General features: G+C 42.8%; 1 protein-coding gene across 1 annotated transcript in view; it reads right to left on the bottom strand.

The window, feature by feature from the left end:
• Positions 1-25122, bottom strand: part of MAML2 (mastermind like transcriptional coactivator 2) — a gene marked incomplete at its 5' end in the record, with an annotated part of 208411 nt that overhangs the window by 46967 nt on the left and 136322 nt on the right. Inside the window, one exon of the mRNA XM_080613157.1 lies at positions 15436-16893. Within this exon, the coding sequence (XP_080469283.1) occupies positions 15436-16893 (1458 nt within the window). The remainder of the gene's footprint in view (positions 1-15435; positions 16894-25122) is intronic.

Below are 25122 nucleotides of genomic sequence, written 5' to 3'. Positions count from 1 at the left end.
ATGGGATGGTTTGAGACCAGACTCTCAGCGCTCGCTCCTGGTTGCTTAAAGGCCAGGACTGTACTCATAGCCCAGCCCCACAGCTGATCTCATGGTCTGCCTGTGCACCACCCTGATGGGGCATCCACCTTATTTGGGCTCAAACTTAAACAGGGGAGGTTCAGGTTAGATATAAGGAAGAAGGTCCTTACTGTAAGGGTGGTGAGGCACTGGACAGGTTGCCTAAGGAAGCTGTGAATGCTCCATCCCTGGCAGTGTTCAAGGCCAGGTTGGACATGGTCTAGTGTGAGGTGTCCCTGCCCATGGCAGAGGGGTTGGAACTGGATGACCTTAAGGTCGTTTCCAGCCCAAACCACTCTATGATTCTATGATTCTGTCTACCTTCAGCTCTCTGGAGCCATGGGGTGAGCCATGGCATCATGGTCCCTGCCTGTGCCACCACCACACATCACATCACCTCTCTTGGGCAACACCTGGGGGACAGAGTCACTCATTCCCTGGAGGTCCCTGTCTTTCATTGACTGCTGAGGTAATGAGGATTGCAAGTGTGAGAAGCATCATTCTTAGACAAGTGTAGTCCAGTGAGGCAGCTGGGAACCTGAGTGATCAGTAGGTGAAATTCTCCCTCCAGGCCTCTTATATCATATTCCCTGAAATGCAGGAAATGCCAGAAGAGACGTTCACTCATAGAGATGAAAAAGCACCGTGTTAATGTTCCTATAGCACCAGACCTTTCTGTCACCATTACAGTGTATTGACAATTTTTAGTGATTTTATATGTACGGCATATAAAATTAACAAACATAATTTATTACCCTCTCACACTGTAGCTGAATGTTTTACACAGAGGACCTATTCATCACTCTCTAACTAGTGCAAACAAACAGGGTTCCACAGTGTTGATTGATGGATATATCGGGTTTCTTTACTGCTGCTGCTGCTCATACTGCTCTTGAATTAATAGCTCAGAGTTTACTTTGCACATTGTTGTCTCTTTTTTTAAAGAGCATTTGGAACACCTAAAGCCTGATTCTTATTAACACTAAGTCCCTGTTACACCAAAGTGGCCTGAATATGTAATTAAATTTTTCTTCCATTAAAGGCTCCTTTCTGGGGTCACAATGATGTAAAGGGGATCTCAGCCTGAAGGAGAATCAGAGACAAAATTTTTGCTTAGGAACGTGTAAGAGTAAGGAGGAGTAAACAAGTTTCATTGTCACTATTTCCACAGATCACCCTAGTAATTGGCTGAAGCCTTTTGAACATGATGTAAAAAGCAGGCAGAAGTATTATGGGGGCTTTACACACCCTGCTTGAAAGGAGTCCTGTAATAATGAGTTTAGATATCTAATTACCTTCATTTTTTTGCAAGAGACTTTAGGAAGTGAGCAAGGTTAGTACCTTGATACTATTGCTTTTGGCTTCTTCATGAAATGCCATTCCAGTTTGGATCAATTATAAATGGCTGAAAACCAGCATTTCCTTTCCATTGCTTGCGCTCCTTGGGACATTTCTGCAACCCCATGAAAGTGATCATTAAACCTTCCTTGAAGGGAGCAACAGGAGGAGCACATACGCCAGGAGAAACTGCTGGGGGGGAGTTAGCCCCTTTTCAAGAGGCCTGTCTCATGGTCACATCACTGCCTGCTCCCTCACAGCTGAAAAACAAAGAGTAGATCCACTTTCACAAGCCCTGGGGCTGCTGGTCCAGAATGTGCCAGGTCAACTGGAGACCTGTCAACTGACAATATACTGTCACAATGAGGGGCTGGTGGACTAGGTGATCCTAAACTTCACTGGGGAAGACACAGGCTAATATGAATTCTCTTCATCCAGGTAGCATTTCTGGCATTCCTTGTATTAATAACCTTCACTGCTATAATCAAGCAGCGTTATTCTCCAACCAGAACTGTGTCTTACAGTGGTCACATTCAGAGTGATCAAGAGATGTTCAGAGATGGACTATACGAACAGAGCCACGATATACTAGGACTGCATCCAATATATCTTCTAGTTTCTGCCATTCAGGCATTCTGAGTGCAACTTTGCATCTATACCACACTGTTGAGCTGCCTTTCACAAATATTTCTTCTGAATTTGCACAACTCCAGTTTTGAATCCATGCTTAGAAATTGGCACCTACAATGTTGTGCAGCAAAGATGCCTACAGGAGATGCTCTCTCGTGTTAGGTATAAGTTGCCTTTCTCTTACTTGTTTTGCTGCCTTATGACTTCAGTTGGTGCCTACAGCTTTTCTGCTAGGAGAAACAGTGATTAATTCTTCCCTGTTCATCTTCCCCATGTCACTCATGAAATCGATCTGTATCTCCTTTCTCAAACCTACTTATTGTCTGAAAAGTCCCAGATTAATTACAAGGAAGCTGTTTCTTCCCTTCCATATGCTGCCCGAGGTGGATTCACAGATTGCAGGTAGTGTTTAGGAAGAAAACACCTTGTGGTACAGTGGCATCATCCCATATGCATAGATGTGTGTATTCTCCTCAGTTCCACCACTGTGACTCCTACCATTCACTTTGCTGTTTTGAGCGAGCTTGGTGAGGGTATGTCAGGTGAGTGCAGACTTCATTTCTTTTTCATGCACTAAAGGACTTGCCCTGTGTTTCCTGTAGGACCTCAATAACTCTGAACTGATGGACAAGAAGGGAGACCGGAATCTGAGCAATGAACAAAACCCTGTTTTTCCCAGTCTTTGAGAGCATGTTTCGAAACAAAATACTCAAATGTTTACTATTGTTTATGCAACATAACCATTATGATCAATATTTTGATTACCATTTCAATAAGGTCAGAGTTGCCTTTTGCATCGTCATGAATGGAAATATATTTGCCTTTTGTGTACATGGATATATATTAAGTCGTTGAGATGCAAATTCAGAAGCCTTGGTGTGAAATCAATTTCTCCTGTGATCTGCATTTGAAAGTGTAGCTCTTACCTTGCATCTATTTGCCATTTTGTGAAGTGTTAAGATGCTCCTCTAGTGTACATGAGCTCATTTTGATCCCACATGAGCTCATTTTGATCGCACATGAGCATCAACACACACAGCCTCCCTCAGCATGGAGAATTTTTAAACTGGTTTAAGCTATATGGATTTAAACATTAATGAAATGAAATTCTGACTGCTTTGGTTGCTGAAACATCTAAAACTTTAAAAGCAAGTTTTCTGAAAATACTCACTGACTTTTGTAGGACTCTTTGCTTTTGTAGGAATCTGAATTTTTGACAGGGAAGAGCTTGGTCAAAAAAAACTAATCTGAAAAATCTATAAAAACTGCAAAGTTTATGCTAATTCTGAATCCAACCCTATTTTGGAGACTAAAATTAAAGCCATACATATGCATCTAAATAGATGGCCTGTTTTCACAAGTACTGATCTATTTAATCTCTCCTTGACTCAGTCACTTTGCACCAAGACTCTTATTTAGATGCACCACATGTATTTCTAATGCTTTAACTTCACTAGCTGTGTTAGAAGAAAGTGTTGATCTCATCGTCTCAATTTTTAACCTTTACAGAACAGTTAATAGTTGCTCACTGCACAGAAGCTTTATGGATAAATTAGTGTGTAGAAAACAATTAGCATGTATTACATAATTTCATTACTTCTGCTATCACTACTATCTCAGTGTTCCTGCTGATATTTATGCATGAACTCAATTTGGTTTAGGTTTTGCTTGTAGCATTTGCGTGGCTAAAATAACACAAAATCTGGACCTTTTACATCTTTTTTGTTCACTAATATTTATAGCCTAATTCTATACACAGAAAGACCAGAGGTGTAAGAAAAATTTGGGAAAAGCACAGTAAAGACAATCCCAAATCGTTATCCTGGAGTCGCAAGAGACCAAGAGGCACCTTAAAAATGCCATTCAAGAGGACATGGGGCAGCAGCCATGCTTCTTTCCCTGAGAGTAACATATTATGTTGTCCAGATCCATGGGCTCAGACACAAATATCAAGACAGTTATCTAATCAGCAGCTTCTCTACTGCCTCTGGGTTTTGCACGGTTTTGTTAGGCTTGGTTTTGCATAGTAGCCTCCTCTGTTTGAAAGACTACAATGAAGGTGATTACAATGATTCATTAACATTGTGCCCGTTTCAGCAAACAGTCCAAACACTTCTGTGTTCCCTGTATCAAGCACAGTGGTCTTCACACAAATGTCCTTTAGCCTTTTTAATTTCTTCCACAGTTTGACTCTAATTAATGATTCATGTGCAAATTTACATTTACAATTACATTTACAAATTACAATTACTGTACCAACTGACCAGCTTTTGATTTGCTTTGGATTCTTCAGAAGGAAGAGGGAAAACATCCTCAGGGCTCGTAACAACAGTAGACCATCTATTTAAATGAACGCTACAATTAAATGTCTGTACATCTATCCAATGTTCTCAGCCATGCCATCTACTCCACTTTGCTTGGCAGTGGCCTTCCCACTTGGTTCTGTCAAAGAATGGGCCACACAAGGCGACAGCCAGATGACTGTTTTGTATTTTGCTATGACAGCAGAGGAACAGAGACTCATCTTTAAACTGAATGTCTTGCTATCATATATCATCCAGCATTTATTTTAAGTTTTATCTTAAAAGCAGATAGGTTTTTGGCCACCAGCACTATCCTCAGGAAAGCCAAGCAATTTCTCCTATTGCTGGGAATGTGCTGCTGATTTCTAGCCTAAATTTACTTATGACCAATTTCAAAGGTGGTTACTAGGTGCACTGGTTGGAAAACTTGTCAGAAGAAAAGCAGGGATGGATATGTTAAAGCTATATGGGTTTTGGACTGTTATTCTCTAGATCTGCATAAATAATTTGGCTATGGACATGTAAATCTTACTCTTAAAAACAGCTCAGGCTTAACAGGGAGATGAGTAACTGTATCTCCACAACCCAAATTTCATTGGTATTTTCAAGTGGTGAGTCCAGAAAGCAGTTCAGGAGGATTAAAAATGTGAGGATTTTATTTTTTTTTAATGCAGTATATATATGGCTGTGGAAAAACCTTGGGAAGAGCTGCTCCAATGCTTCCTGAGGCCCCAGAGCTCAGCCCACAGAGAAATGCTGCTTCTGAAAAAAGCTGCATTTGATAGCACTTTGCATATGAAATAAGATTTTGACAACACAGCTGTACTTAGCCCATGAAGTAGATTTCATGTTTACCGAAGAGGCCTGTAATTTGTGGATCGAGAGTTATTTACTGCTTTTAAAAATAAAACTCAGCAGTGAAAACCCTACATGAGGAAGAGAAGATGCCAAAATCAAGGACTGTGGCACATTTGGGTCTCCTGCATCAGTGTGATGGATACTGCTGCTTTCTCGCTGTGTTCAGCAGCCCATATGGCTGTCAGATGTTTCTCCATGGTGTTTCAGCTCCACAGAGGTGGGTGCTGAAGAGGAACCAGGGCTCAGAAGGAACAGTCCCTGGGATGGAAGTAGCAAAGGAGGGCTGCGGATTAAAAGTGATGATAGGGTTGAGAGAAAGACAGCAAAGGAAGGACTTTGCACCCTTCTTGTGCCTTAAGGCTGCTATTGCACAACAGGCTAAAATGGAAGAGTAACTTGGGTTTCAAGTATCATTGCTGGATTTCTTCTTTAGCAAACACTAGCCAAAGACAAAAACCAAGCCAGTCTGTATGACTAGTAGGAATACGTTAGTGTAGTGAAACAAGTGAGCTGGTCATGCAAACAACCTTTTCAACAGAAAGCAAAACGGAGAAAGTCAAGTAAAGTACAAGGAAATGAGACACCCAGGTTGTTCTGTATTTGCTTTGGTTCAGTTGATGCAGCACATGAACAGTTAATGCAGCCATTACAGAACAAATGGCAACAATCAAAAACCAACAGGAAAAAGCCATTGCTTGCCATAATATGAGCAAAGCTGCTGCACTGAACATCCTCCCTGCTGGGAAGTGGCAACACCAGATAAAAGCAAGAGGAAAAAAGAAATATTTTGGAAAAAACTCTCCCTGACACAAACCTGTTTCTTCCTGATGGAAATTTTTAAGGCCCAGTTATTACTGTTTAGGCAGGTTTGTCCACAGGACAAACAGAGGATGATGGAGCTGAAGGGAAGCTCACTTCTCAGCCTGTGAAATGCTCAGTGTTTGTGGATGTCATGCATAAGAAGGCCCATGGACTCTGTTACAGGGAGAAAGCACTGGAGAGAGACAGGTTCTTACTTGGCATGCTGCAGAAAGGGTTAAAAGTGGCCAGTTCATCACTCTTCAGTGTGGTGCCTTGGAAGTTTTCACAACACCAGATGTGCGAGAAAAAAAGAGAAGCAGGCGAGCAAAGCGAGCTCGAGTAGACATCCTGGTGCCCTGGAAGCAGTTAAATTAACACCCAGCAGGGACAAATTTGCAGCTTTGGGAACAAGCTTAAAGTTAGTCTGTTTTCATTCCTGGAGTGAATTTGCAAGTGTATGACAGTGAAGTATAGCCTGGGAAGAAGCAGGCAGCTTTGGATTAAGGATAGATAGCCAGAACTTGCTCCCACCCCGTCTCCTCCCACTCTGTTTTGCACTTAGGCTGTGAACCTCCCAATACTTCTGCTAATCCCTATGTCTTCCCATGTCTTTTACCAGTTCCAGTAGGAAAAAGAAGAATGGCTTTTTTTTTCCATTCTAGTTGAAACCAGACAAGACTGGAGTCACCCCAGCAAAGCCTGCTTTAACTGGGATTGCAGTTTACAGTCATTCGGAGAAATCTAGTTCTGCAGTGGATAAAGCTGGATGCTTTTCTAACCAGAACCAAAGCACTAAATCCTTTAGTCATTCATCACTCACTTGGAGTCAGGCTGTGGCCCATCTTGCAGCCACTGCAAATTATAGAAAGGACTAGAAAAAGAAAAGACTGTGAGAGTACATCTAACCCATCTTCACAGAAATATGGAAAGCCTTTAGAGTGTCTCTCCCTCTTACAGGTTACAGAACAAACTGGCTCCAAAGAAACACTGCCTTTCTTCGTTTTCACGCCTTAGTCATTGCAAGTATTTTTGTATCAGTCAATCACAGGGAAGTTTTCAACCAAGGTTGACTACAGAGCTTTTTATGAGGGCCTGAGAGGACCATCCAACTTTCATTATTCTTCCCCATGTGCATCTTTTGCAAGGCAGGAAGAAACTTAAAACCCTGGAACAGGCTTCCTAGAAAGGTGGTTGATGCCCTAAGTCCATCAGTGTTTAAGAATCGTTTGGACAATGTCCTTAATAACATGCTTTAACTTCTGGGCAGCCCTGAAGTGGTCAGATAGTTGGATTAGATGATTGTTATAGGTCTCTTCCAACTGAAATATTCTAGTCTTCTGTTCTGCTCTGGTTCTATTCTATTCCATTCCATTCTGGGCTCATGGGCACTGAGGTTCTTCTGCAGTGAGTTGTTGCCCCATGTATGTGTCAGGTGTAAGTACTTTGACCTGTGCCTTCCTCACTGGTTACATAGGAAGCTTAGGGTAATAAATATCCCTCCTTTTCCATGATTTCTGCACTTCTACTGATTCACGACATGATGTGGACATCATAAATCCTCACCTCTTCCTATGAAATTGGAGAATCATTCAACTCTAATATTTCTACAGCTATGCCAAGGCTGATTTTTACTATTAAAATACTCTATGAAAGGCGCTTGGCTTTTCAGATGGATCAACTGCTTCAAGCAGCCACTCCCCTTCCAAATTCCAGCTCAGGCTTGACAAAACAGAGCCTTGTCAGAGGGGACAGAGCAGTAAGGACTGGTTTTGAAGTGATAACACAAACTCAACATGGTTGGCCTTTTCAATGTGGTGTGGGGCTGCCCTCAAGACCCCACTCCTTCCCCGTGTATAAGGTGGCAACCAGAATCTCAGGCACAGCCACTACATTTCCACCTATGAATGGATGTCTCAAAGGCCCCTTGGAGATCTGACAAGCTGCTGGGTGCACCAGTGGGCTGTTTATCATCAATGTGTGCGCATGAAGGGAAAAGAAGGCATCAAACATTGTTGTAACTGCTTCAGAGGCCTCCTCTGGGGAACTGTGCAGGCTGTGAAGGCTCAGAGCTGTGGGTGCTGGGTCTACAGGGAAGACTCTTAGACCAAGAGGCAAGAGCAGTCATGTCAAGATGAGCAGACTCAAGTTGATAGGTTCAGGCACTATCCTAGCACACAAGGATAGTGTCTCTGAGACTGATATTGGGTCTAGTCCAACTCCGGACTCTTTCAGAGGATTCCTCTGCAACGTTAAATGTGTCCGTATCCAGCAACACCAGTGGATTGATTGTAATGGCTTTGAATGAGATCTTCCTTCTCTCTTTCCCAAAATATATAATAATACATAAAATATACAGTAACATTTCCTTCTTCTCAAGGTTTGGCTGGCTTGCTTATTTAGATTATAAATTCTTCAGGGCAAAAGCTGTCTCTTACACTATGTGTGTACATTACCAGAAACAGGCATGCAGCAAATGAAACAGGCAGATGGTTCTGGAATAGTTCTGTTGGAGCATCTGGCTGATTTTCTGGATCAGCATCACATACAAATGGTAAATTCACCCGTGAAAACTCACGTTAAAGGGACATTACTAGGTCTGTTGCTGTCTTAATGACAGTCATCTGTGGCCTGGGGCAGGTCTCCACCGTAAAAACACCAGCAGTAAAAGGGCTGAGTGGAGGAATAAATATTTGCCATTAAAATATTCCTTCATTTTGAACCCCCAGAGAGACAATTTACTGGGACTTGCTCTTGAGGACTTTGGGGAATTAAAATAATAATAAGACCCTAGGGAGAGAAATGGGAGCTGGGGCTTGTTAAATTTTTTTGTTCCTTGACTTCTTGAGGTATTCACAAATTGCCTACAAACAAGCAAAAACTTACAGGAAAGGGGTTTCACCATGCCAGCTCCACATGGCTGTGGAATTATATTGTTTTTCCAGGCTGCTTTTCCAAAATCCCTGCAGGAAGTTGACTCAGGGCTTGACTCCGGCCTCAGATGCACACACAGCAATAGCAGAAATCCTAACTTAGACCAGGTAAGGAGCCCTTATGGATATCCCACCTTTACTGATGAGATCACAGGTCAAGACAGACAAACTTGTTTAGTAGCAGAGAACCAGACTTGAAACATCCCTGGTCCGTTTCCTCCTAGTTGGCATTGCATCTTCACAGTTCCTTATCCCAGTCTTGCTCTGCTACACCTCCTTTCCAGTTAATCTAATAAGCACAAACTCAAGTCCTGTCTTTGGTGATGGTTCCCTAACTTTACCCCATCATCCCAGGCTTGTAAACTGTAATCTCAGGCACCACCACTGAGGACTTTCTCACCCTTTCCTCTTTGTTGCCACCATCACCTTCTTTTGCGTACACAGCAGGTACCTTGCCTGTGCTCAAATCAACTTTTCTAGACATGCAGGTAGGTAGAAGAGGATCTCCTTCAAATTCCTTCTCTAAAACTCATCCTTTCTTTGATTCTTACCGAAGGCAGATCAACATTGCCCCTTTGAGACAGGTGCCATTTAAAATCTGTGTTTATACAGTTCGTCACAGAACGCCATTTTGCTCTATCAGTGGATCTCCTAGGCATTTCCACTGTGCTAATAAATAATAAATAAGATTTCAATGTGCTGACATTAGCAAAGAACTCACCTAGGCAAGTGCAATGATAGCTTTTATTGGTATCTTCATAAAAGATACCAAGGAAGATCTTCAAGGAAGATAGATACCTTCAAAAAGCACTCAAATGAGACAACAGGGACAACCTCAGCTACCTCCCAAATCCCCAAATCCCCAAATCCAGCAGCATTTGACTTAAGTGGCTAATAGTCTAATATTCTACCAGGATAAATACTTTATGCAGAGTTCAAGAAACCTTATGGAACTGCCACACTCTCTGAGCCTTTGAGTTACAATGACCTCCTGAACTAACCTTCCACAGTGTAACAGTGGAATATATATTCCATTCAGCAAACTGAGCATGAATGATATAAGACACTACCAAGACAACTGTCCACCATGACAATACAGCAGCTTAGTAATTTTCTCTCTGGTTTTGTGATCATAAATCAGCTATGATCCTGCAGTTGATGGTGGTTATGGAGTTATGGGACATACTCAGATTTTAATCCAGAATATTTAGTTCAGAAGCCCTTGCATGAAGGAATGCGACCCAAATGGAGCTATCGCGAAAAGCTGTCATCCAAATATTATTTTTATAGCGAACACTGAAAGAAAGGTCACATTGTTATTTTCTTACACTATGGAACAGTTTCTATTATTGCAGATTCCAAAAGCCTGGAATCGCTGTTATTTATGATCTAAGTCAAATTTAAGTCCTGGTTTGTACCAATTACCACAAGCTACTCTAGGCTTCCTCTCTTCATTGCACAAATATTTGCAAAATAATTCCTTCACACTTGAAAACAGAGAGGTCGCCTCACCGAAATGTGCTCTTCGTTTCTTCTTTAGTGGTAAACACAAAGGTCTAGGAAAACATTGGCTTGATATGAGTCATCCAAAGAAGCCACATTTTCTTTGTGGAATACTGGAGGCTGAATGAGAGGTATAAGTTATCTCTCAGCAGTGAATGATAACAAGAGTTTTTATATCTGCACTTTCAAAAGAGCCATTAGATCTTTTGTTCCTTATGCTTCTTCCTCCCATAGCACTTTATAACCATCTGATAATTCAACATACACTTTTTATTCAATCCATATGGTGCCCATGCTTTAAAAAAGCACATATAGAAGGCCACATCCTGCTGCTTAGTATGCTGCTCTAAGTCCAATTATGCTCTCCTGAAAATACACGGAATTACCTTAGGTTTACACTGGAGAAAATGAGAGGATAATCTGTCACAGCATCTCTGCCAAGCTGCCAGGTTAGTTGAATTACTATCTCTATCCCTTGCACATATTTCAGGTAAGCACTGATTTGCTGGGCATTTGAAGGCTGTAATGGAAGAAGCCTGCAAGGTGGGGTCCCTCCAGCACTTGGAGCAGAAGCTCCTTGTTGGTGGCACATCCCTTGGTGCAGTGCTGTGGCCTTTCTCCTGTCCAAATCCATGCTGTGTCCCAGGATTATGGAGCACCTGAAAGGCCGTTTCCCTCATGCTGCAAAATGCAAAGCCTTCCTGTGGGAGAGAACGAAGCAAGGGGCATATATGGGACATTCATGCTTGGAGCAGGTACTGGAGAAGGGAATGCTCAGGATTCATAGGAAGGGAGACTGGTTGCATTTAAAGGGAACCTGTTAAGACCTGGTGAAGAAAATTATTTAAGGCTTGCCCCAGTTAACACAAGTAAGGGCAAAAAAGGGCTTTAAACTGACAGAGAGTAGATTTAGATAAGATCTTCAGAAGCTCTTCCCAGTGAGGGTGCTGAGGCCCTGGCACAGGTGGCCCGGAGTCTGTGGCTGCCCCATCCCTGGCAGTGTTCAAGGCCAGGTTGGATGGGGTTTGGAGCAACCTGCTCTAGTGTGAGGTGTCCCTGCCCATGGCAAGGGGTTGGAACTGGATGAGCTTTAAGGTCCCTTCCACCCCAAACCATTCTATGATTCTATGACCCCACGATCCCATCAACAAAGTAATTACAAAGGAACAAGGACTCGAGCTCTGCACAAGGAAATACTGTTGTGGATTGTAACTGTATCGACAACACTGACACTTCCAGAGCCTTAAAAATATGGACCACTGGTTGTTCTGGTAAAGTGGGGGCTAAAGCTTTCATGATCCCTTGCGTTATGCTTGCCCCCAAAGCCAAGACTAAATACAGCACATGCTCTCATGTAGCAGGCAGAGTGGCCTTGCTTCATTAGGGTTGCCGCTCTCATGAGCTCAGCCTTCTTTCCTCCCTCCCTTGAGTGAATGAAGTCGAATAAGAAAATCTGGAGAAAAAGTCAGCTTGAAATCTTTGAGTTTAATTTGGCTTTAGGTCAAAACCAGAAAGGGATGAATAATATTTTATTTAGCAGATACAGCTTTTTATTTTCTTTTTTTTTTTTCCTTTTAAATTGTTGTTTTACTTCTTCACAGCAGACTAATGGGTCCTATTGAAGAAGTCTCAGGGCTGATCAAAACTTTGAAAATACGTATGGAATTATTTTATACTAGTTAAAAACGACATTTTTTTTTTTGTTCAAACCCCTTAAATCTTGCTTCAGAAGCATCTTTCTCTGACTGGACTATATTTCTTCTGAAGGGGAAAGTTAGACTTTAAACTTCTACCCAAGTCCAGTTACAGATTTTCTCCACGCCAATCCAGGTTCTGTATAAATATTGCAAACCTGATTAAACCTGTGCAAAATTTGGAGTTTCTAATTATTCCCTAAACAAAAAAGTGTTGAATTTCTGAGAGTTTTTCATGATTATGCATCTGTTGCATCCTGCTAGACAATGGAAAAGCGACTCTTTCCCACAACAATGGAGAATAAAGCAAAGATGCAAACAAACCCTTTATTCAGATCAATCTTCCAGGAAACCAAGATGATTTCCATCATTTTTATGACTCTTCCCTGGAGAGAAAAGACATCTAATTACCAAATCCCACTGCAAGTTTGCTCCGATTTGACACAAAGTGAATGTGACAAGCAGAGAAATTATAAGCCTTACATTTCCAGTTACCCAGCTTGGGCTCATAAAGCCAAGTTCAAATGGTTTTTGGGGATCTTTAGATAGAGTGTGAGCTGGTTCAGGTAAAAATGTGAATTTATAACATTCCAGTCAGTGTTATCTGATGGCAATGTCACAGCAGCCCTATATGAATGTGCATTCACAGTTCCAGCAACAGAGCCTTCCAGCCAATTTGAGAGGGTCCTTACATTTGAAAATTACAATGCTCTGAGGATGAGGTGAATTACACAAAGTAGAATCAAACCTTGCTTCATCATGAAGAAATAGGGCACGAGTAAAATAAATATTAAGCATGGAGTTAATTAGAAAATGCTGGTAATTAATCATGCATTACTGTTAATGATGTGTAGGAATCCTTAGAGGTAGGAGATGAACCTCCAGGAAAGAAAACTGTGTAGCCTAAATGAGGTGATGTCCCCATTGCTAAAATCAGTGAGGGTTGACCTGTGAGGTTGCTTTGGCTTTTGTTGTCTTTGTTGGGAAATAATATCAGCAGTGTCTCCTCCCACTCTGATTTAGCTAGCATTCAGACTGGATTTATGGGGCAAGCAGGCGCTGACCAAGGGGTTGACGGGCTGTTGACGCTGTGCAGGCAGGTGCTAAAGGAGTTCATAAATACTACCAGGTGAACAGGTGAGTTCAAACCTTTCCAAAACTCTGCCATTGACAGACCAATTGCATTTCTAAGTATTGTTCCAGCAGCTACAGAATACTGCACTGAGGGAGAACTACCTCATTTTCTAAACTTCAGCAGAACTTTGAAACAACTGCTCAGGATGTCTGACAAAATTGAGTTATCCCTTCTAGATCACAGAAAAACCAGCATTTTTTGCTGCAAAAGCTCTATGATCTGTGTCTACAAAGCTTCTACGCTTCTCAGCTGTGCTGAGGGTCAGGTAGCCATGTCCTGCAGACACCTGTGGAAAGTGGTTAGATGACAGGGAACTTTGGAAAACTACTTGCAGAAGTCAGTGACAATAGGCAAAACTCCTTCCTTGGCGTAATATCTAAAGTTTCACACTCTGCAAAGTTCATTTAGAACAAGTTTCCTATGCCAAAAGATCTTGTGACTGCACAGGTGAGAGATTCCACTCCACTCATGATAAACCTTGCATATACTACTAGAGCCAAGTACCATCTTGTTGGCTTGACTCCCTAAGCAGCTCCCCAAAAGGACACAGAGCAAGGAGTTAACACTGCTTGAAACGGAATTGCTCTCAGTGCTTTTATTCCTTTCCAGAATGTGACCTTGCATATTTTTTCAGACAAATAGTAGTGTTTGCAGAAGTCCTGCCTGTCTCCCCTGTGCTGACAGATTGCTGGAAGCTTCATCATGGCTGAATGAAGGAACTGTTAAAATTCATCTGCCTGCCAGTCTATTAAGAGTATGAGGAAATGTGCCTAAGAAGAAAGCACCGAGTAGCCTAAGAAGAAAGCACCGAGTAGCCTAAGAAGAAAGCACCGAGTAGCCTAAGAAGGAGAGGAACAGCCAGCAGAGACCTCCCGTAAAACAGCAAAGCTGTGCTTGCTTCCTGCCAATGCTCATTATCCAATATCTTCCAACCAAGCAACACCTCCCCACCCAAAGCTGCCCATAGGTTTTACCTGTTACCTCTTGCTAAGGGATTTTCTGCTGGGGAAATTCATGATTAGTTGGCTTGGCAATTTAAGAGAGATAAAAGGAGGAAGGTGTCCATGCACACAACTGTATCTACTTCTCTTAAAAACATCGGACTGTTCATCTGGTTTGGTGAAGAAACTCCAGTTCTGAAAGATTCATTCACAACACTGCTTCTCTGGAACTTTACGGAAGACTTAGCATTTCACTTTTAATAGGTTCTTAGGGCTGTTCTTCACATCCACAAAAGTTTTCCACACCTATATTGCCATGCCACACCTTCAAACATGCCGAGCTCAAGTCCCACAAAAACTCCTCAGAGTGGCTTGAATGTCCCACGATCAAACACGTCTTACTTGGTTTGCACCTGGTTTACAGTCTCTGTGGTAGAGTGAGGCTGCAAATTCAGACTTCGATTGGCAGGTCTGAAACTTGGGGTCCTGGTGCACAGTGATTTTGTCAGACCACAACTGAGCTATAACGACTGATTTTGTCAGAGCACTGTTCCATGATAACACAGTGGGAGCTGGCCATGTGGTATATAATTGTAGACATATCTGTGGCAACCTTCACCTTCATATCTAGGCACATATTTTATCCACAGAATATTCCCAGAAGTGTGATGGGTGTTTATAAAGCTCACAGATAAGTCCTAGTTTTTCTCTGCCAAACAGATAACAAATGTGCAAACAGCATTTTTGTCACGTCAGTCAAAAGATATCTAAAAGCAGAATTTCCTAACCCTGCCTCCCTGAAGAAAATGATGGCGCATAAACTAATGTTGTAAAATACATCACCTAAGATAATATAGGAATTAATTAAAATTTTGCAATTCAAAAGAACCTAAATTCTTGTAAGCTAGAATACTTAAGATAGGGGTCCAAAATAAGCTTGCATCTGCCCTACTATTTCACCTTTCTGACAAGTGTCTACATAGTACATATAGTAATGACATACTCCATTGCATGCAGAAAAAAGTGTTATAAACTTGTCTTTCTTGAACTATGTATAAATGTGCATCCATAATATACCTGAATGGGTACCAAACGTGCCATCACCAGCTCCGTGGAAATACGTGCTGAGATGGCTATTATCTGCCAGCCATACACCCTGGAGGAATGAGGCCAGGCTGCAAAAGCCTTTTGACCACTCAGACCAGAATGATTTTCTAACAGATAAGAGGGAATTTGCCTTACCTGTCTGTGCTGCTGAGAGACTGGATACTGCAAACCTGAGATTTGCTGGCTTTGCTGCATTTTCTGAAGCATCATTTTTTGCTGCAGTGCTAGGGGTACATTAGGTGGCCTTTGAAGAGACTGGTTCTGGAGAGGTTGAGCAGGTTGCTGCTGTGGCTGTTGTTGCTGCTGTTGCTGTGGCTGTTGCACAGGGGCTGAACCCTGTGCCTGCTGCGTGTAGTGCAGAAGGGCAGGCTTGTTTTGGGAACCCAAAACTGAAGGCATCTGCTGGTTTGTTTGCTCTGAGTTAAAGTGAAACAAAGGCTTTGTGTTGCCATGATGCTGCTCTAGTGGTGGCTGAGCGCTGTTAATAAAGTTCCTGTTGAGGTCCTGAGGCTTCTGTTGCATGATTATGTCCATGGGATTGCTCTGGGGAGTGGTTGGTTTATAAACATAGTTGTTCATCCCTTTCGACTGGTTTCCATTCACTGGTACCCCAAGCATTGCTGAGCTTTGTGGGCTGAACTGCTGCTGGCGAAAAGAAGGACTGGGGATTTTCTCTTGCATGAAGGGTCCAGGGGAAGGTCCTGATGGAGACAGAGTGGACCAGTTGGCTGTCTGGTTCTGCTGCTGCTGTTGCTGCTGAATCAAGGCATGTTGCTGCCGGTTGGCTGCAATCTGTTTGAGCTGCTGTGCATGAGAGACCTCCTGCCAGTTGGGCAATGGCCGACTGGATGCAGAAGAAACCTGCGATACCTGTGTTTGACTCTGAGGCACCGAAGGGATGGGTGAAGAGGTGGACATGGCAGTGGTGGCCATAGTGAAGGCTGGACCTGTAGAAGAAGGCCTCATCTGTGGGGAGCCCACAGGAGCCTGATTCATGCCTGGTGCATATTCACTTTTTATCACCATCTTATCCATCTGCAGAGATCTCACAGGGCCCCTCTGGTTCTGCTGTCCAAGGTCAATGTTGAATGGCTCATCTTGTTTTATGGTGGCATTTATCATATTCTCTAGCTCAAGATCACTCATTGGTGGCACTGATATGTTAGTCAGTTCATTAAATAGCTCCTGAAGCTCCAGATCCATCATTTGTTCCCACGAGTCTTCCCCATATCTGTTAGGGAACATGTTCTCATGGGATGTCTGTCCATCTAAGTGTTTGCTGCAGGACATCGTTTCTCCTGGTTCTTTCTTTACCTCTTTCAAAGTCATATTAAACATGCCATTCCCACTTGCATGTGTATTATTTGCTAGGTTGTTAGCCTTTCTTTGTGATCCTTGCCCCACAGACATAGCTCCTGACATTGATTGGCTTTGGCAATTGTTAACATGTTGTCCACCTTGTCCCACTGAGATATTATCACCCACTCTTATCCTTTTAATGTCAAGGAAGGAGCTCTCTGAAACACCATTGGGCCTCTTGTTGTTGACAGGTGACAGATTTACCACCAACTTTCTCTTCAAGGAGCCTTGGAGCTGAAAGAAGCAGAGAAAATAAAATCATTAGATGACACTGAAGAAACAATCTGTAGTCTGTTTGCTAGAAGACAACAGGAAAGCAAGCACTGCATAGTACACAAAGCTATTCTGGGCTTTCTCAGTCAATGAAACTATGCAGAACTGTAGCAAAATATGCTGTGAGACATCTCCCTGCCACCACCACCCTGTCCTTGTAGACACCAGCATTTTCCCAGCACTTCTGTTGACCACAGACCCTGTTTCCCCCATGCGAGTGCATGTAGGGAGGTGGCCAGAGCTGTAGCTGGCAAAGCCTAGGGCATATCTGCCCTAGATTTGCTCCCGTGTAACTGTGTCAGATAGATCTAAAGTATTTTTAGACAGCAGAGATTAATGCACTCATGAAATCCGTACTTGTGCCTATCCAGTGTTGCAGAATTACACTCTTGATGATCCAAAAGACCATTTTGGACTGCTGTTGAGTCCAAAGGTCCTAGGACACATTTTAATGGCACACACAAGATCCAGGCATCCCCATCTCAGATAGCTCTATACTGGCCAGAGATGTATATAATTAAAGATGTTAGATGTCAGCACGTTGAAAACTGAAAATGAAGCCACTGGAACCGTATCAGGCTATGTCAGCCAAGGGTCTGGCCCATGATATACTGCTGGATTATTTTTCAGAGACATATATTAATACATTAAGCCCTAATTGTTTATGTCCTGAAACATCTGCTATAAACCACACAGTCCACGCAACACTGCTCTGAGAACTATAACTCTATTTCCTTTTCCTTGAACACTTAGAGCACTACTTTCATCTGCTCACAAGCCCTGTGGACCTACTGCAGGAAAAGAGGTTCATGGCTCTGGTCCACCCGATCCACACTGATCTGCCACGGCTGAACACACAAATTCACACTCCCCACACGCATAATGAAGACATAGTCCCATGAGCTGAACAGTTTGGTGCATATGCCCTCAAGCAATGTGTAGATACAAGTGGAGGTGCTCTGAACATGGCTCACAAAAGAATAGATTGCTTTTAAGCAAACACAGCAGTCACATCTTTATCTACAGCACATTAGAGGTGTGCGCACCAAGCACAGAACATACACGCAGCCCTCACTCGGTACATACACCATAGTTATTTCAGCCGTGAGCAATGTCAGGGATCTGCAGGGAAACACAGCTCATCTCCCGCCTTTGTGCACCCGGGCAGGAACGCACCAGCCTCAGAGGCAGCAGGACACGATATCTGACATCACCTGTGTGCCAGTGAGAAAACAGCAGCAGTGCAAACTGCCATACCTTGGGAGGTGGTTGGTGATGGGCAGAGGGAACGCTGAGAACTCTAATTTTCCAGTCAAGTGAGCAAGGATGACTTATGAGATCTTCCCATCACATTATCTGTATCATGCTGTTTTGTGTACAGAAGTTCATGGGTACCTCATACTCTGTTGTGGCCTCTATTGCCCTCAACTTCAGGCTTATCTTTCTGGGCTCTTTCCAGAAAACTCCAAGTGTGAATACTTTTAGTCTGGTGTGAATACCACTGAGTTGCTTGCAAAGAGCTCAACTGACAAATATATATTTCCTCCATACCCACTTATCCTTCCATTGCATCAGCAGGTCACTGAGTTTAGCCCTTAAAAATAAAGCTTGTAATTTCTCTCTCCAACACTGAAAATCTCATCTCATATCTCAAGCTAAGTTTCCAGCATAGCTTTTGAATCACAGATTGATGTTTTCATTTCATAAGGACAGACATGTTGGTGCCTAGTTGTACAAGTCCACAGACCTTGTGCCTTCAAGAGCAACTAATTGTCATTAGATGTGCCCCAGGGGAAGCGATTTGGGTGGTCACTTGCAAAGAGCATGGACTGTCTTTGGTTATCGTGTTCCTTCTGACACATGAGTCACTGTACTTTCCTTTGCAAAAAAACCCCACAGAAGCTGCACTTCCTTTTACCATTATCTTCGCTGCCAGTGTTTATTAGAAATCATTCTCATGTCCCCAAATTCATCTTCCTGGGAAATGGGGAAGTCCCCAGGTCATCAGAAGACATGACTTGGCAGCTCATTTTGCTTTCAGATGTGCTGCTGACAGGAAGACTGAACAGGTAATGAATAATGTATCCTCTGCATACATTTATGCTTTATGTGGTTAATACGCATTTCTGAGTTAATTTTGCTTTTGTTTAACATTTGGAAGCAGAGGGAACTGTTTAAAATGTTTTCACGTTTTCAGAGCACCTGCACCAGGCTTTCTGATACAATCACAAACGTGGGTATTACACTGTGTCGTGCTTAGTAGTTGTTTTTCATCTTCAGCTGAACTAGCTGCTAGCAGATATGAGCTGTGAAGTGGTTTGCCTGGTGACACGCACAAGTCAGCAGCAGAGCCAGAGAGAGCACCACCATCTCCAGACACATCCCTTAACCAAGCGCTCCCTCCCTCGACATGGGCGGGAGGACTCCTGGTTTCATGACATCTGTTCTGCTACTGTGCCACCAAAAAGGGTACGATGCATTCCTAAAGAAGAAGTAACAAGTGCTGGCTTATCACACCTCCCCAAAACCTTGCAAACACTGCCCTATGAATGCTGACAACACCTTGGTCAATAGAAGTCCCCAATTTAACACAGAAATAAGGCTGCAAAGGTGGAAGGGACTCTCAGGGGACTTCACTGAGTCTGCTGGAAAGGTTCTGCTTTCACATCTCCCGGAAGCTGGAGATATGGAGGGCAAGCGCATGGGAAGGATGTGAGCAGCCCGCAGCAATGAAGCTCACTCTCCCCCCTTGTACTGAGCTGTTACCAGTTATGCAATATTTAAGACCAGGCTGGATGTGGTTCTCGGCAATCTGATCTAGATAAAGATGTCTCTGCTCATTGCATGGGGGTTGGACTAGATGAGCTTTGAAGGTCCCTTCCAACCCAAACTATGCTATGATTCTATGCATTCGTTCAGCGAGATGAGCAGTGTCCATCACAAGTCCCTCTGTCTTGCTGTTTCATCTGTTTTCAGAAGGGAAGGGAGCAAGGTTCGATTACTCAAATCTCTGCAGTTTTCTAGCAATCACTTTTTTCAACTCCCGATTGCAAGTCAGTACTCAAGCCCTTTTCCCCCAAGCAAAGCACAGGCTCTTCAGAGGGTAAAAACAGACCTTGCCAGATTTCAAGCTCCATCTCTTCCAATTTGCAAGCCAGGATTGACTTGTGTCAGTAAACATAAAACCAAAGTTTCTCTAACACAGAGGCACATTCCTCAGATCAAACAGGCTGGTGATTACACATCTCACACTGCTTGAACCGCGTAATACTGAAAGGCTCTGTGATGGGAAATGAGTGACATGACAGTAAGCAGGAGAGGAGGAAGCTCTCCATGCAAAGCTCCATCCCGCAGGTAGGTGGGCAGTACTGCATGAACCATCAAAGAGGACACGCGTTTCCTGGCAGCCTGTGTTATTGTAAGACCTGATGAGCCTGATGGTGAGCAGGACGTTAACAACAGAGGGCAAAACTCTAGAGATGACTTGGTCTGAACAACCCATGGCGCACCACGTCCTGTGCAGAGGGGCAATTAGTTTCTATTTAAAACTTATTCTGAGTCCTTAAAGGGATTTAAGAGTGGCAGCTTCTTTAATGCTCCCTGACACCAGGCCGAATCAGCAGGAGTTCCGCTGAGCTAATAACTGGGGCTCATTGAAATCTGGTATCAAATAATTCCTCTTAAAAACAAAAAACAAAACCCAAGCAAACCACTTTTCTTTTGGTTGTCATTTCTTACTAAATGTAAAATTAGTGGATTTTGCTGAATATTGATTTTTTTTTTTGTCTGGCTCAAAAGTTTTTTTCAGAAGAAACAAAAACTTCTTTGGTACAAAAGCAATTTGTCAGTGAGAAATGTTACAGATTGTTTTCTCCAAAATATCCATATTTAACCATATTTTCATCACATCTTTGATCCAGTTCTGACATTACCCATCGCCTTGTATTCCTTCCCACAGGGACTGCACGTTATGGCCAAGTAAAGCATTTGGCCGTGGCAGCAGGAAATGATAAGGACTTTCTGGCTTCACTTTCACTGAAAGTCTTATTTTTCGTGTGCTTCACACAGCCTCTTCACTAGGATTTCCTTTTGAATTTGCTTTTTACTTCATTTAATGATGTGTAGTAGGAGCAGAGTGCTTGACGTAAGTCGTAGGTTAACCATGCAGCAGGCTTGATTTTCACAGCTCATGGGACAAGCAAAAGACAGCCTGTCCCTCTGACTTGCCCAAGTACCTCCATAGTGCCTGCAGATCCAAAAATACTCATTTCCCAGTGCAAGCCATTGTACAAGCAGCACCATCTGACTGCCATCTCAGCATGTTTATAGCCAGACACTTAAGACTGGACCAAAATACCAAAATGCTCCAAGTAAACTACATAGAAAATATCAAGAGTGTGATGGTTTTAAGTCTTCACTAATCCTCATTAGCTGAAGATGCAAAAGGAAGATCTATCACCTTTGTTCTCCCATCTCTCTTATTTTCCAACTAAGGTTTTCAGCTTTCTTAGCTTGTGTGGTGGAACAACAGCGACAAAACTCATAATGTGCTGCTAACTTAAACTCCAAGCGATGATCACACTTTGTGAAGCAAGCAGCACGGCAGCGTTAGCAGCTCATGTGGAGTAATATTTCTGATGTTAAAAAAGCAGCTTTGGATTTTATGCTTTTAATATAAAAGCAGCAGACAAATCCACTTTAAAAGGTCCCTTTTGCACTTCCTAGACTTTCTCACAGTATGTGCTGACTGTATCTATAGCTGCACTGTAAACACAATCCTTCATGTATCTGGGGAGGGAAAGGAGTAAAGGAATTACATGAAAAATACAGAAAATATTCAAACAATGAAAGTGGCCAAAAAAAGAGAAAGAATTAATTCCAAAGGAGGAAACATGCTGAGCGCTACTTCTATTTATGCTGTGAAAGCATCTTTGCATCCCAAGGCTGGGCCCAGCAAACCACCTGGGACTTAGGGCCTGATCCTGAATGACAGCAGCTCTCATTGTTGAAATAGTGGTACATAGTGTTTGCTGCCAGTCTGTGTCCAGAGCTGAGAATCAGAGAATCGTTTAGGTTGGAAAAGACCTTTAAGATCATCAAGCCCAACCTTTAACCTAACACAGTCAAGCCCACCACTAAACCATGTCCCTAAGCACCGCATCTACTCATCTTTTAAATACCTCCAGGGATGGCAACTCACCTACTTCTCTGGAAGACTGTTCCAATGCTTGACAACCCTTTTAGTGAAGAACTTTTTACTAACATCCAGTCTAAACCTTTCCAGGCAGGAACTGGGGTTTATCAGTACCGAGCCTCCCTCTTGCAGATATCTTCCCAGTGTGCAGGAGGACCAGGCACCCCCTCGCTTTTTTACCCCTTGGGACCCACACCACTGTCAGTTTTGGAGCCACCAAGGCACCTGGGGCTGACACAACAACAAGGAGGAGCCACTGCCCTGAGCTGCCACCTCCAGGGCTGTAACAGATCCTAACGTCATGACACATGCATCCTTCTGGCCTGTTCATACAGACATGCTTTTTTGGAACAGGCAGAAGGACTCCCATTACTGCTGTTTCTACCTCCTGAAATCTGGTGCCTCTGGTTTTTCCTGCTCTTGCCCACACCCAGGTTCACCTTGATGCCTCTCCTGAAGATCTCAGTAGCATGGTCCTCTTCTGAGCACCCCTCCCCAGCCCCTCTGCTCTGCACTTTCTCTGCACAGTGAAAGAGTATTTATTTTTCATCTTTTATCATCATTTGCATCTTCTACCTGACACGGCTGAGAATGTGAGCGTGACAGTTGTCTTCAGAGAGACTTCAGCACTCCAAGCTCAGGAAGTCCAATCTGCTGGACGATGCTGATCTGGGAAATGGCATTAATTCTTCATGCAGGATGAGTGACAGAGCGGAGGCCCTGGGCACACTCAGAGCTGGTGTATCCTCACAGCACAGCACCATGGCTGGATCAACGTCCAACCATGGTAGCAAAGAGCTGTGCAAGAGCAGTAGATGCTGTTTCACACTCCAGGTTCTTCCTGCTCTGTCCCAAACCTCCCCATCACCCATCCCTCTCTTTCTGATTGTAAGCTCTTTGGGAAGATACTCAGGCTTCTTGCACTGGGTCCTAGCTCTGCTTGATCCTTAAGTATAAGCACCACTGTCAAGAACAATGCTGACTGAGAGGTAACACAAGTTTTTGTCCGTTTACTGTAATAAGTGGCACTAAAACTGAATTCTTAGTAACAAATAAGAATGTTCCTTGGCTGACAAGTATCCACTTAATTCTCATTAGCTGTGAACAAGGCTGGAATAGTAATCAGTATGTTAGAAATCTCACAATTCACCTTCGTTTATGGAAAAATCACATATCTTGCCAACTGAACATACCAACCTAAAAATGCATCCGTATTATTCACAGTGTACTGCCTAGAAATATAAAGTCAGGGCTTTGGTCCAAGTTGCTGAAGCACAATAATTATATTTTTTATGCAGATTTTACATCTGATGGATTATAAAATATCATGTCTAGCCACACTCTTTGAGAAGAATAGGAACACAGAGAAACAATAGCACTTTAACTAGGTCAAGATTGCTAATCAGAATGTAGCAGTCATTACTGTGTGCAAAACAAATAGGCATGAAAGATCTGTATTTCTTCTCCTGCAAGCTGTGCATTTGTCTTCTGGAGAAGTCTTTTCTGTTCCTTTTGTTTCTTTCCTTTTTTAAGATCCTTTTCAACCATGAATAAATTAACCATCACTTTATGTGAAACCTACAGAAATTTATGTCAATGTTTATTACCATGAAATGTGGAACAAAGCATAATGCAACCTGAGCTTTGGGAAATGCGGCTGCTTAACTGATCCTATCCTGATGAGAAGGAAATATCAAATGCATTATAAATGTTGACAAGATGATCAGGCATGTAAAAGAGGTCATCCAACACCACCCTCCACATTGTTTACCAGTTTCATAAGTCAGCTTAAAGTATTAAAAACACATACTGTCTTGTACAGGAAGCTCCTAATCCTTGAAAATGTGGCTGCTGTTATTCGATTTGCCTTTTAGAGATCAATGGCACAGCAGATTTCATATAAGGAAAGGCTGTTGAGAGCATTCTTGTCCTGGTTTATGCGCCCAGCATCTCTTCCAAACTGGTGTGCAAAGGCTTTGTAGCTTCATTAGAGAATATATGCATGCCCGTACACGGGCTTTTACTACCTGTCTAAGCATCTACCTATCTCCTATGCAACGCTTGGTATCAAAGGTTCAATCAGTGGAGGAAGGCAGCAGCCATCCACCCAGCCTTGGAAAATAAGCAAATATTTAGACTATTTCTCTCTTCCTGCAAATCAATGCTTCACATAGGACACTCATGCCAACTGTTTGGCCTTGAGGTCTTCTGCAGGGTACGTTACAGTTCACAGGAGATACACTCATCACTTGTCAATTGGATGAAAAAGATCCCTTCGGCACAATACTCAGTCATGCTTCCAGCATCAGACTCTATCAGCCAGGACAAGGAGGGTCTGCTTCAGTAAGAACTGCCTTCCGTCACTGGATCAACTAAGACTCTTAATGAGCAACTGGCAAAATGGCTTCTTGTTAGGAGGCAGGAGTCCTGATCCTCTGCCAAAAACTTCACTGGAGAAGTGATATTTAGGATCAAATCCAGGCCTGTGGTAAGAGAACATCTCTAACAAGGTTGCTGCACTTGCTTGATGGTTGGGTTTGACCTGTATTAGTATCTTCCCCTACCTCTCCCCATCATGCATGTTCACTCCATGAAGAAGGACATTAAGTAAAAGCGGTTCTTAACAGCCATTTTCAAAACCTTCAGCTTAAACATGCAGTGTCAGAACAGGGCAAGTGCACCCCACTAAGAGTTTGACCTATATGAGCAGAACAGGCAAAATGAGAGAGGTTTGCAGATAAGTAACAGCAACAATTTAAGAGCTTTGAAGATATTCCTTTGAAGAGAATGGACAATAGAAGGGACAAATAAAAGAGAAAAGTATGAAAGTTTATGTAACAAGACTAACAGAATAACTACAGAACTGGAGGGTATTTAGCAAACTTGAACAGCAGCAAATTCAATCCCAATGAAATGCTAAACCTTTTCTTCCAGTGAGGATATAGCCTAAGGAACTACTGACAGATCCAGACCTCAGCAAGATCTAAAGAGGGACT

Source organism: Psittacula echo (genome assembly GCF_963264785.1).
Source record: "Psittacula echo genome assembly, chromosome: 3".
NCBI classification, from domain to species: domain Eukaryota; kingdom Metazoa; phylum Chordata; class Aves; order Psittaciformes; family Psittacidae; genus Psittacula; species Psittacula echo.
This window is presented reverse-complemented; position numbering and strand designations above follow the sequence as displayed.